Source organism: Procambarus clarkii, chromosome 91, assembly GCF_040958095.1.
Source record: "Procambarus clarkii isolate CNS0578487 chromosome 91, FALCON_Pclarkii_2.0, whole genome shotgun sequence".
NCBI classification, from domain to species: Eukaryota; Metazoa; Arthropoda; class Malacostraca; order Decapoda; family Cambaridae; genus Procambarus; species Procambarus clarkii.
In genome coordinates, this window is record NC_091240.1 from 7,091,012 (window position 1) to 7,105,244 (window position 14,233).

Here is a 14,233-nt window from a genome sequence, read left to right on the forward strand (position 1 = left end):
GGGTGTTAGTCAGCTGTCACGGGCTGCTTCCTGGGGGTGGAGGCCTGGTCGAGGACCGGGCCGCGGGGACACTAAAAGCCCCGAAATCATCTCAAGATAACCTCAAGATAACCTCCCTCCAAAGTTTCCAGCACAATTCAAGCTTAGGTACAATTATTTCCCCATTAATGCTACAGAACCTAATGAAGACATCCGGTGACACCTGGTTACAGTTCCATTAAAAAAAAGTCTACAATCTCCATCTAACGTGTTTCTAGCTAAACCCAGGGTTTAGGTGTTGAGAAAATGACAACACATTTGGTTTATGTGTACAACACTGTCATTATTAAACACCCGAAATATAAACCCACACCTGCATAACCAGTTCGCCAAATTAGAAAACAGTTCGCGAAGTCAGAAAACAGTTCACGAAGTCAGAAAACAGTTCGCGAAGTCAGAAAACAGTTCGCAAAGTCAGAAAACACTTCGCCAAGTCAGAAGACACTTCGCCAAGTCAGAAGACACTTCGCCAAGTCAGAAGACACTTCGCCAAGTCAGAAGACACTTCGCCAAGTCAGAAGACACTTCGCCAAGTCAGAAGACACTTCGCCAAGTCAGAAAACACTTCGCCAAGTCAGAAGACACTTCGCCAAGTCAGAAGACACTTCGCCAAGTCAGAAAACACTTTGCCAAATTAGAAAACAGTTCGCGAAGTCAGAAAACAGTTCACGAAGTCAGAAGACATTTCGCCAAGTCAGAAGACACTTCGCCAAGTCAGAAAACACTTCGCCAAGTCAGAAGACACTTCGCCAAGTCAGAAAACACTTCGCCAAGTCAGAAGACACTTCGCCAAGTCAGAAAACACTTCGCCAAGTCAGAAGACACTTCGCCAAGTCAGAAAACACTTCGCCAAGTCAGAAAACACTTTGCCAAATTAGAAAACAGTTCGCGAAGTCAGAAAACACTTCCCCAAGTCAGAAGACACTTCGCCAAGTCAGAAGACACTTCGCCAAGTCAGAAAACACTTCGCCAAATTAGAAAACAGTTCGCGAAGTCAGAAAACACTTCGCCAAGTCAGAAGACACTTCGCCAAGTCAGAAAACACTTTGCCAAATTAGAAAACAGTTCGCGAAGTCAGAAAACACTTCGCCAAGTCAGAAAACACTTCGCCAAGTCAGAAAACAGTACGCAAATATATATATTATCTCTCATCCACTCAATGCACCGGGAACCTGCACTTGCTGGCACTCGCTGGCACTTGCTGGCACTCTCTGACACTCGCACAGTCTACAATCAATAAACATAAATATTGTCCTCATTGCATGTTAATATTTTTGCCTCGAGGAAATAATCCCTTAAAGAACTTACAAACTTTCTCAACAGAAAATCCTCTAATTTTCCTTGATCAGGAAGGGGGAGTTTGCCTCTAATTAACTCTCACTCGCGTGTTTAGCACTGTTTACACACACCGAACTAGTGTCAATAAAAGACTGTAGAGGTGAAATTTCAATAAAAAAGTTATGAGGGTTGGTGTCTTGTGTTTGTTTAGTGAGGATGTTAATTGTTATGTTATCTTAGTGTTTTATTTAAAATGACAGTCAGATAACATTGTAGTCATGGCACTTAGATATCGACACTCGGATATCCTGATGGGCGTTCAGTGACACAGCTGTTACCGCTTCTTGAGGTTATCTTGAGATGATTTCGGGCCTTAGTGTCCCCGCGGCCCGGTCCTCGACCAGGCCTCCTATTTGTTATACCCCCCCTTCCCCCCAGGAAGCAGCCCATAGCAGCTGTCTAACTCCCAGGTACCTATTTACTGCTAGGCGAACAGACGCATCAAAGGTGAAAGAAACTCTGCCCATTTGTTCCGCCTCCACCGGAGATCGAACCCTTAACCTTAGGACTACGAATCCCGAGCGCTGTCCACTCAGCCGTCAGACCCCCCCTTTGACCGCTATGCCTCACAACAGCGCCAGAAGGAAACGTTTGGGCTCCGTTTCCTGACGCAGGCGACAGGATTTGCACTTTGTCATTTGTGTCCTTGACAAAATGATAAAAAAACCTGGGAAAATAATAATGTCTATACTCAGCCAAGATAGATTATCTTGAGATTATCTTGAGATGATTTCGGGGCTTTTAGTGTCCCCGCGGCCCAGTCCTCGACCAGGCCTCCACCCCCAGGAAGCAGCCCGTGACAGCTGACTAACACCCAGGTACCTATTTTACTGCTAGGTAACAGGGGGCATAGGGCGAAAGAAACTCTGCCCATTGTTTCTCGCCGGCACCTGGGATCGAACCCAGGACCACAGGATCACAAGCCCAGCGTGCTGTCCGCTCGGCCGACCGGCTCCCTATACCTTTTCACATTACATCTTCTGCCCCCAGTTAACCTATTAGACTCCAGTGGAGGAATGGGGAATGTGAGGGTATGGAAGGGAAGGGAAGGGGTGAACGAGAGGGAAAAGGAACGGGATGGGATGGGGATGGGATAGGTAGGGGGCCTCGTAGCCTGGTGGATAGCGCGCAGGATTCGTAATTCTGTGGCGCGGGTTCGATTCCGGCACGAGGCAGAAACAAATGGGCAAAGTTTCTTTTACCCTGAATGCCCCTGTTACCTAGCAGTAAATAGGTACCTGGGAGTTAGTCAGCTGTCACGGGCTGCTTCCTGGGGGTGGAGGCCTGGTCGAGGACTGGGCCGCGGGGACACTAAAAAGTCCCGAAATCATCTCAAGATAACCTCAAGATAGGTATAGCATTTGTCTCCTGAAGGGTGAGAGAGAACATCAGTACATTCACTTGTCTTTGTCAGTGATTTTTCAACAGAATTGCTTAGTTTCGGGTGATTCTTTGTCTGGCTGTCTTTGTTCCTCAGGCTTTGCAGTCTGTGTCATTTGTTTGATCACTGCTTTTTCTATGTCACACGTTTTCTTCTGTGTTTGTAAGCTCTGTTTCCCAGATTCTGCCACTTGATCTTAAGTCTCTTATAATCGGCTTTTGTTCATCTTTGTGTTATTATTCTACATCTACTCTCTCTTTCTACTACTACTACTACTACTACTACTACTACTACTACGACTACTACCACCATGGTTTACGAAGACAAGGGGTCAGAAAGACAGGTAATTAACTTTCTTATGTGACCTATGGCAGGTAAGGAACTGATAGCTCCCGTCACCTGGTCTTGAAGACGGGGAGGCCCTGATATTGGACGTCTTGTCGAGACGTTTGGGCTTTATTTGCTGACACGATTCATTCATGTTATGTACAGGGGGGGGGGCAAACTTGAGGCCATTGTCGATCTCTGTTTTCTTTTTTCTGTTATGTTTACAACAGAGGACATAGTTACTGTTACTGTTGGAAAGACTACTGTTATCACTAGGACTATTTGTAGTCTAGTAGTTATGGTAACTACCATAACTACTGGTGCCTTAACAACTGCACCCAGGCTCAGTGGGATCATAACTATCAGATGTTCGCAAGTTATATTTTATTGTCACTGTAGTTATGATAACCTTCAGTTATAACAACCTACAACCACCACCAGCACACATTACTCGCCAACATCTCCAGCCTACCCCCCCCCCCCACCTATAACCCCCCACCTATAACCCCCTCACATATAACCCCCCCCCCCTCCTCTACCACCCTATTCCCACCACCTATCTCCCACCTCCCCCAACCCATTCACCATCCATTCCCACGCTATCCTCCATCCCACACGTGAAATCTCCCCCTCCTTCCCTTTCTCCCCAACCTCTATCACCCCCACCACCACTCCATATTCCCCACCTCTCCACTTACCTATCCTCCCCACTAACAGCACCCCCTCATCATAAAATATTCCCCTCCCTATCCCAGTCCCTCCCCACTATCCCCTATCCCGCCCCACCAACAAACTACCGGATATTCATCACACCTCCTACACGAGTCAGGCTCTAATCAGCAAATTGCCGAGATCCTTATCTCAGAGATGGGAGTAAATCTTGTGCTGTGGCGCCACGGAGGGTCCTGACCGCCACCAGGGCGCCACGGAGGGTCCTGGGTAGTGCTGTGGCGCCACGGAGGGTCCTGGGTAGTGCTGTGGGCGCCACGGAGGGTCCTGGGTAGTGCTGTGGGCGCCACGGAGGGTCCTGACCGCCGCCGGGGCGCCACGGAGGGTCCTGACCGCCGCCGGGGCGCCACGGAGGGTCCTGGACACCACCGGGCCGCCACGGAGGGTCCTGGGTAGTGCTGTGGGCGCCACGGAGGGTCCTGGGTAGTGCTGTGGCGCCACGGAGGGTCCTGGGTAGTGCTGTGGGCGCCACGGAGGGTCCTGACCGCCGCCGGGGCGCCACGGAGGGTCCTGACCGCCGCCGGGGCGCCACGGAGGGTCCTGACCGCCGCCGGGGCGCCACGGAGGGTCCTGGACACCACCGGGCCGCCACGGAGGGTCCTGGACATCAGCAGCCAGGTTGCACGCTTGCAACTTCCGGCGCCGCGCCGCAGGTAACCGCTCCACACATAAATCCAATTACGAGGCGCGTATCTTGCTCCAATTAAAAGGATATCAGGAGAAATGGGTGTCATTGTATCCGCTCGGGAATGGTAATCATGGACTTTATTTATTGGTTATCTTCTTCTTCCCTCCCTCTCTCACTCCCTCCCTCCCTCCCTTTCTTGCTCCCTCTCTCTCTCTCACTCCCTCCCTCCCTCCCTTTCTTGCTCTCTCTCTCTCTCTCTCTCTCTCTCTCTCTCTCTCTCTCTCTCTCTCTCTCTCTCTCTCTCTCTCTCTCTCTCTCTCTCTCTCTCTCTCCCTCCTTCTCTCTATATCAATTCTATCTCCTTCCTTCTGAACCTTTCCCTCTAACTCCTTCCCTACAATCACCCCTCCCCCCTCTCCCTCTCCCTCCCTCCCTCTCTTTAACTCCCTTCCACCTAATTCCGTCCACTGACAGGATATTACAATGATATGACAGGAAGTGCATGGTGAGATGGGACGGAGAGAGAGAGAGAGAGAGAGAGAGAGAGAGAGAGAGAGAGAGAGAGAGAGAGAGAGAGAGAGAGAGAGAGAGAGAGAGAGAGAGAGAGAGAGAGAGAGAGAGGCTCATTGAAAATGCAGTGACCGACATCGCTTTTCAGCCGTAAGACCCCGGGTTCGATTCCCGAATGGAGCCGAAGCAAAATAGCAGCGTTTCCTTTCACCTCATGCATCTGTTCACCCAGCAGTAACTAGGTACCTGGGAGTACCAGCCCCCAGACGCACCCTGGCGTTGGTCAGTAGTTAACCTGGTAGGGTGACACGCACACACACACACACGCACACACGCACACACACACACACACACACACACACACACACACACACACACACACACACACACACACACACACACACACACACACACACACACGATATGCTAACTCACCCTGTGAAAAAAAAACGAGGATGATTGACTGGGAACCAACCCATATAACTGCTCGCTCCCTGTTCACCCAGCAGTAATTGGGGGATCTGGTAGTAAAACGGCTTGCCGGGTTGTGTTCCAGGGGGAAAAATTAATAGGCTCAGTCTTACTCTGAGCTAAGTGAAGGGGAACGCGCTCAGCCTCTTAACGGGAGTCAAAAGATGTTTCTGTGCCCACCCTAGAGAGCGCAAACTTCTTCACTTGTGTATAATGTTAAGGGTGAGATAAAGATGAGCTAAGGGGGAATTAAGGCGTGAGTTAAGGGTGTGTGGATGAGTCTTGTAAGAAATTTATTAACTGAACGGCTGTTTTAGAGTCCCAGACGAGTTTATTTTTGACCAATAACAACGCAAAAACGGACAAAAGTTTAACCATACACAGACGAAGCAGAAGAGAACTGCCAGTATAACAGAGGAGGGAGAATTGCCAGTTTAACAGCTTAAACCTCAATAACAACAGGCGAAACAAGCCAACACACACAAAAAAAGGAACACCAATAACAGGAACAGCATCCAGCATCTGGCATTCCATTTCATTACAGATCACCGATAATTTCCGTAATCATGGACGCTAAATAACCCATAATACCGATACAACAAACCTAACCTCATCTCCCCCTTGCTCCACCAGCCTTATAAAAACACGTATAACATTAGCGAAGTCGTTCGTTATGCTCGAAGGGACGGGAAGGTTCCCTTTTATATATATATCCCATTGTGTAATCGCCTTAAACGCCATCACAAACGGTTATGGAGTGAAAATTAACCTCGTTTTCTTTTTTGTTTTATTTAAGTTCCCCCCGTAAAGTGGCAGACAATGTGATAGGTAATGTTTACCTCGGCAGCGTTGCCTTCACATCAGTCCCATGAGGTTTATAAAGGCGCATGCGGAGACCCGGAGTTATAAAGATGTTATGCAAGTATTTTACGCACGGCGCACAGCCCCGCTCCTGTGCCAGGTAAGTCCACTACGGGCTCACTATAGCCCGTGCTACTTGCCCCGCTCCTGTGCCAGGTTAGTCCACTACGGGCTCACCATAGCCCGTGCTACTTGCCCCGCTCCTGTGCCAGGTAAGTCCACTACGGGCTCACTATAGCCCGGGCTACTTGCCCCGCTCCTGTGCCAGGTTAGTCCACTACGGGCTCACCATAGCCCGTGCTACTTGCCCCGCTCCTGTTCTAGGTGAGTACATTACGGGCTCACCATAGCCCATGCTACTTGCCCCGCTCCTGTGCCAGGTAAGTCCACTACGGGCTCACCATAGCCCGGGCTACTTGCCCCGCTCCTGTGCCAGGTAAGTCCACTACGGGCTCACCATAGCCCGTGCTACTTGGAACTTGTTCCGAGTAGCTGAATCTATAACAACAACATGCTTACGAACGTGTACATCTTTCCTCAATCTTTGAGAGCTTTGGTTACAATTATTAAACAGTTTACAAGCGTGAAAGCTTCCCAATCAACTGTTGTTATTGTTATAAACAGCCTCCTGGTGCTTCCGAGCTCATTAACTGTTTAATAATTGTAAACAAAGCCGCCAAAGGTTGAGGAGAGATGAACAGGTTCGTAAGTACTTGCGTAACTGCTTCGTGAATCCAGGTCCAGGTGATACAAGCAGCCCGTACTCCAAAAATGGGGAGGTAAATGTAATAGCACAGGTAAGTGCAATAATGTACTATTCATAGCAGTAAGGAATTGTACTTATTTTCACTTAGTATTAAACCTTCCTTTCAAATATATTGTGAATATTTGAGTTTATCTGAAAAGCTGAAAAGAAATCCACGACCTAACCTAACCCTCTTAGTGTTTGAAGATAAGCATTTTATTGCTTTTTAACTACAATTAGTACTTAACCTATAGCTACATTGATATTACAGTTTTATAAAACTAATAAAACAAAACTGAAATATATCAATAAATTGTAAAGTAACTCAGGATGTTTTCAAATTTTGTTCAGGGATAGAGCATGTACTTGTTGGTTGGTCAGTATAAGGTATTGTGGTGGCCTTAATAACCTTCCCTTATTCCTATCTCCCTTACTCGCTTCCTACCCTCCCTCCCTCCCTCTCCCCTCCGTATGTGCTCAGTTATGTTTGACTTTCCCCTCGAATTAGGATAATATTCTCAAATTCGGGACTGTGTCGAGTGCTTTCTGACAGTCTAGGAAGATGCAGTCATCCCATCATTCTCTTCAGTTTTCACATGGCTACACAACTAGGGGGATGTTAGTCAGGCAGCGCTAGTGTTAGTTAAGAGTTGTGGGAGTTGTAAGGGGGGAGGGGGGGGGGAATTTCCATCCCCCTTAATAACCCTGCGCTTGGAAGGAAGACGTTCCTCATGGAACGGAATTCAGAACCAGCCTCCAACATTCACTCTATCCCTCTCCCATCGTTCTTTTATCTCTTTTCCATCTCCCACTCCCCCACACCTTCTTCCTTCCATCCCCCCCCTCTCTCTCTCTCTCTCTTTCTCAAATTGCTATTCTCTTCTATCTCGCAGGTCGGCGTTCAATCCCCCGACCATCCAAGTGGTTAGGCGCCATTCCTTCCCTCTGTCCTATACTACATCCTTATCCTCTTATCCCTTCCAAGTGCGAAATAAGTCATAATGGCCCTAGTACTTTCTCCTGAAAATTACCTTACCTTCTACCCATTCTCTTCCCCCCCCCTATACCCCCAACACTCCCCTACACCCCCCACACCCCCCTACACCCCCCTACACCCCCCACCCACCGTTATCTCTGTCTGGTCTCCAAACACATGTATACCAAACCCTCCTTTTCCTTCGTGTGAATACAAATATATGTGAAGCTTATAACTATATGAAGCTTATATAGAAAGTTGCAAATGTTCCAGTATATTCCCCGAGTTGTAACTCATCCTCCATGTCACTATAGGCCTGTAAACAACACGGGGAGTCTAATCCTCCTTAAGGAGGAGTCTAATCAGTAATTTAACAGTCTCCGTGGTGTAGTGGTAAGACACTCGCCTGGCGTTCCGCGAACGCTATGTCATGGGTTCGTATCCTGGCCGGGGAGGATTTACTGGGCGCAATTCCTTAACTGTAGCCTCTGTTTAACGCAACAGTAAAATGTGTACTTGGATGAAAAAACGATTCTTCGCGGCAGGGGATCGTATTCCAGGGACCATAGGATTAAGGACTTGCCCGAAACGCTACGCGTACTAGTGGCTGTACAAGAATGTAACAACTCTTGTATATATCTCAAAAAAAAAAAAAAATAAATAATCCTGCTCAAGGAGGAGTCTAATCCTGCTCAAGGAGGCGTCTAATCCTGCTCAAGGAGGCGTCTAATCCTGCTCAAGGAGGAGTCTAATCCTGCTATGGAAGGATTTAATGATTCGCCGGAGGAGGTTATTCACAGTTGTGTTCTGAAGATATCCCGTGAAGGAGTAAATAATCTATACTGGGTCGTTCTGTGATCTGGACCCCTGCCTGGGGTGGTGAGGGAGGAGGGTAGAGAGAGAGAGAGAGAGAGAGAGAGAGAGAGAGAGAGAGAGAGAGAGAGAGAGAGAGAGAGAGAGAGAGAGAGAGAGAGAGAGAGAGAGAGAGAGAGAGTGTGAGAGTGACTCACAACATAACTATGGTGCCCAGGTCTAAAAGGTTGTGTTAAGGGACATATTGTTGTTCTAGTTGTGGTGAGTCTTGAAGTTAGTGTATCTACTGTAAGCCCGTGTATCTGTTGTTGTTGATGTCACAGGCCTGGTTGTGGGATCCCCCCTCGCCCCCTTCCCTTTCCCTGTCTCCTCCATCCAACCCCCCTGCCCACTCTTCCCTCCCCAGCCCACTCTCCCTCCTCCCCAATTTTAGGTAAATCAAATTAATGATTTACGACCCGCGGGTCCGTCTCCGCGCGGAGCCATACCTGTAGACGGGCCACACGGCTAATTATACCCACATCTGCCCTCTCTAATGATTACATTATGGAGTGAGCCCCTTCATTAAGAATTAGAGCCTTATTTCCTTGTTACCCGCCTCGGTATATATATCCCTCCTGAGTATACCGTCTTGGGGTATACACACCCCCCATACTTAAATATACTCTCTGGTCCTGCTGTTGTTGTTGTTGTTATAGATTCAACTACTCGGAGCAAGGAGTTTGCAAGTAGCACGGCCTATGGTAAGCCCGTAATTGCGTCCGGCAGCGTTCGGCAGCGTCCAGTAGCGTCCGGCAGCGTCCGGCAGCGTCCAGCAGCGTTCGGCAGCGTCCGGCAGCGTCCAGCAGCGTTCGGCAGCGTCCAGCAGCGTCCGGCAGCGTCCGACAGCCTCCGGCAGCGTCCGACAGCCTCCGACAGCCTCCGGCAGCTTCCAGCAGCGTCCGGCAGCGTCCAGCAGCGTCCGGCAGCGTCCGGCAGCTTCCAGCAGCGTCCGGCAGCGTCCGGCAGCGTCCGGCAGCTTCCGGCAGCGTCCGGCAGCGTCCGGCAGCGTCCGGCAGCGTCCGGCAGCGTCCGGCAGCGTCCAGCAGCGTCCGACAGCCTCCGGCAGCTTCCAGCAGCGTCCGGCAGCGTCCAGCAGCGTCCGGCAGCGTCCGGCAGCTTCCGGCAGCGTCCGGCAGCGTCCGGAAGCGTCCGGCAGCGTCCGGAAGCGTCCAGCAGCGTCCGGCAGCGTCCGGCAGCGTCCGACAGCGTCCGGCAGCTTCCAGCAGCGTCCGGCAGCGTCCAGCAGCGTCCGGCATCGTCCGGCAGCGTCCGGGAGCGTCCGGGAGCGTCCGGCAGCGTCCGGGAGCGTCCGGCAGCGTCCAGCAGCGTCCGGCAGCGTCTGGCAGCTTCCAGCAGCGTCCAGCAGCGTCCAGCAGCGTCCGGCAGCGTCCGGCAGCGTCCGGCAGCGTCCGGCAGAGGGGTGGAGGTGTCGGCAACATCAAAGGAAAACATTACTAATGTGAGCAGATTCCGTCGCCGGTCCCGGAACTTTTCGCTCACTGCAGGATTTCGTTCAACGCCAAATACTTTGAATTCGAAAAAGAGATTAATCTCGTCTGTTCCTTATCTGTTTCTTTTATCACTTCTGGTTATTTTGAGAGAGGGGAGGATGGAAGAGATGGGAAGGGGGGACCTGATACTGTGATCAGGTGAAGGGAGGGGGATAAGGGAATGGGGGAAGGGGAAGGGGGAGGAAGAAGGAATAGGAGTGGAAGATTGATTTGGTATTCAGAGCGACAGGTTGGTAGAGGCTATGCTTTGTGGGAGTTGACGATGCGGTGTGGGAGAAGCGCCCTCCCTGGCGATTACCTCAAATTACACGATATTTGTAACAACTCCAACAGCAGCCGGGCTGGTGGGGTGTTACGCGCACACGCACGCACGCACGCACGCACGCACGCACACACGCGCACACACACACACACACACACACACATGCATTTACCCGAGTAAATGCAAAGTAATGAAACTAGGCAGTGGAAATAGGAGGCCAAACACAGGATACAGAATAGGAGATGAAGTACTTAATGAAACGGACGGAGAAAGATCTAGGAGTTGATATCACACCAAACCTGTCTCCTGAAGCCCACATAAAGAGAATAACATCTGCGGCATATGCGAGGCTGGCTAACATCAGAACAGCCTTCGGGAACCTGTGTAAGGAATCATTCAGAATCTTGTACACCACATATGTAAGACCAATCCTGGAGTATGTGGCCCCAGCATGGAGCCCGTACCTTGTCAAGCACAAGACGAAGCTGGAAAAAGTCCAAAGGTATGCCACTAGACTAGTCCCGGAACTGAGAGGCATGAGTTACGAGGAAAGGCTGCGGGAAATGCACCTTACGACACTGGAAGACAGAAGAGTAAGGGGAGACATGATCACAACCTACAAAATCCTCAGAGGAATCGACCGGGTAAACAAGGATAAACTATTCAACACTGGTGGGACGCGAACAAGGGGACACAAGTGGAAACTGAGTACCCACATGAGCCACAGAGACGTTAGAAGGAACTTTTTCAGTGTCAGAGTAGTTAACGGATGGAATGCATTAGGCAGTGATGTGGTGGAGGCTGACTCCATACACAGTTTTAAATGTAGATATGATAGAGCCCAGTAGGCTCAGGAATCTGTACACCAGTTGATTGACAGTTGAGAGGCGGGACCAAAGAGCCAAAGCTCAACCCCCGCAAGCACAAATAGGTGAGTACAAATAGGTGAGTACACACACACACACACACACACACACACACACACACACACACACACACACACACACGCACGCACACACAGACACACACACACACGCACACCACACGCACAGACACACACACACGCACACACACACACACACACACACACACACACACACACACACACACACACACACACACACACACACACACACACACACATACACACACACACACACACACACACACACACACACACACACACACACACACACACACACGCTGTTTATATGAATCTGCAGCGACTCATATAAACAGAATAACATCAACATTCTTTCTCTCCACCATCAGAGGTCAGACCATCCTTCAGGAACCTAAATAAGGAGGCATTAAGATCACTGTACACCACCTACGTGAGACCAATGAGAGAGTATGCAGCCCATCGTGAAGCACCCCACAATCTTTCGAATTACCACACCATTAACAATGCTAACTGTTTCGTTACGGTGCTATAACATTTACTAATGCATCACATTTTTAACGGAGTGGCCTATTCCGTATAAAATGTGACGTTTTAGGCGAGAGCACAGGATCGGGGGAGGAGACCCCTACTGAAAAAGATTCAGGGGGACCTTTTTCCCCCCTGAAAAAGAGATGAAGAGAGACTGAAAAAATTAGACCTGTCGTCGCTAGAAAAAAAGGGAGACAGAAATAGTATCACACTACACTCAAATGCATCATTCTATGCTCACAAAGAACACACTTTACATCTCAAGACAAAGAAATAAGTAGATTTTAAGCAGTTTTGGCCTGCTTAAAGAATATATATAAGAAATAGGCATCACTCTGATACACACAATTCCAATGCAAATCTCATCACACTCTGATCACACTCTGACACACTTCCAGTGTGCTAGAGTTCATCAGCATCACTTCTCACAGCTCAGCGGAGTGTATTGAGTGAAACACTTCACTAGACACTTCAAAACCCCCATCTTGATATTTGTAAATGTCACGTCATAGACTCCAGTAACACTTAACCATTAAAAACACGAATTTTCATTTAACTTTACAAACGAAAACACGAATTTACATTTAACTTTACAAACGAATTTTCATTTAACTTAAAAAACACAAATTTTCATTTAACTTAAAAAACACAAATTTTCATTTAACTTTTCAAACACGAATTTACACTTAACTTTACAAACACGAATTTACACAACACAAATTATGAGAAAAATCTTCTGCCTATTTAGATTTGAATTTAACAAATTTAAGTGTCTGATTGTATAAAAATTTACTGGAAAATGTAAAAAAAAAATTCTACACACACTTAAATTCCCAATTTGCACACTTGTAATGCCAATTTTCCCCACTTAAAATGCCAATTTCGACTTAACTGTGCAAAATGGGCATTGAATTGCAAACATACCTTGTATAAACACATGTCTAAATTAGCATCACAGGTGTGCAAACAGGCATTTTAATAAGTCGTTTTGCAATTAAAATCCCCAATTAACACACGCGGTAATTACTAAGTGCTAGAGTCTGCTTAATAACTACTTAATAACTACTTAATAACAAGAAGAGTTACTTACATTTTTCCTCACTGCGTTTTGCTAATAATAAACCGCACTTACGAGTCAGTAGTTTTATGCACTTACAGCACTTAACTCACTTAAATCAACACTTTTCACGCTAAAACCTCCAAACCGACGTTGCTTTAGAGTGAAACTGAAACTAAATGAGTTTACAATCACACTGAAACACTTTTTATGAACGGATATACAAATTTACACCTTGAAATGTTTATAGAAATTTATAAAGTGTTCCCCCGTTGTCTCTGTTTCCTCTTCCTTCTCCTCCTCCTCCTCTTCTTCCACCTCTTCCACGCATCACACAGTCAAAAAACTGAGGGTCAGCGCTGGTAGCGACGGGATGGGTGACTCCCATGACAGAATTTCCGACAACTGAGGTTGAACTGTGACGGAATGAATGTGATGGGGGCAGGATGGGGTGGAAGGGAAGGGAGGGGAGGCATGGAATGGGGGGGAGGGAGGGAGGGGAGGCATGGGATGGAAAGGGGGAACTAGATAGGGTTTGGTACTGATGCGAGGGACAAGAGTGTACTACGTAATGGATAGGAAGGGGAAAGAGGAATGGAAAGGGAAGAGTGGATGGGAAAGGGGGAGAGGAATGGGCATAATGGGAAAGGGTGGAGGGGGGTATAGGATGTCATACAGTTATTATTGAAGCAGGAAACTGTTTTTGCACAGAGATCTGTTTCTTTCTCTGTCTGAGAGAGAGAGAGAGAGAGAGAGAGAGAGAGAGAGAGAGAGAGAGAGAGAGAGAGAGAGAGAGAGAGAGAGAGAGAGAGAGAGAGAGAGAGAGAGAGAGAGAGAGAGTGAGAGAGAGAGAGAGAGAGAGAGAGAGAGAGAGAGAGAGAGAGAGAGAGAGAGAGAGAGAGAGAGAGAGAGACAGACAGACAGACAGACAGACAGACAGACAAAAATAAAAAAATAAAACACTTTATCAACCTATCATAAAATGAATAAATCAACCGTTAATTTATCACGCAGCCAATCAGGGCGACGAAAATGATCCCATACACGCGCTAATACGTCCGCGACTGGCCAATAGCAGAGCAGATAAATCATAATGAAAGCCAATCGGAAA

The 14,233-nt window shown here is 48.2% G+C and overlaps 1 protein-coding gene across 1 annotated transcript; it reads left to right on the plus strand.

Annotated features, from left to right (window-relative positions):
• The first annotated feature begins 304 nt into the window (after nucleotides 1-304).
• On the plus strand, nucleotides 305-3,109 carry LOC138359528 (serine/arginine-rich splicing factor 4-like). The gene is made up of 2 exons (XM_069318866.1): nucleotides 305-1,132; nucleotides 2,939-3,109. The coding sequence occupies exons 1-2, from the start codon at nucleotides 305-307 to the stop codon at nucleotides 3,107-3,109; spliced, it is 999 nt and encodes a 332-aa protein (XP_069174967.1).
• The last annotated feature ends 11,124 nt before the right edge of the window (nucleotides 3,110-14,233 follow it).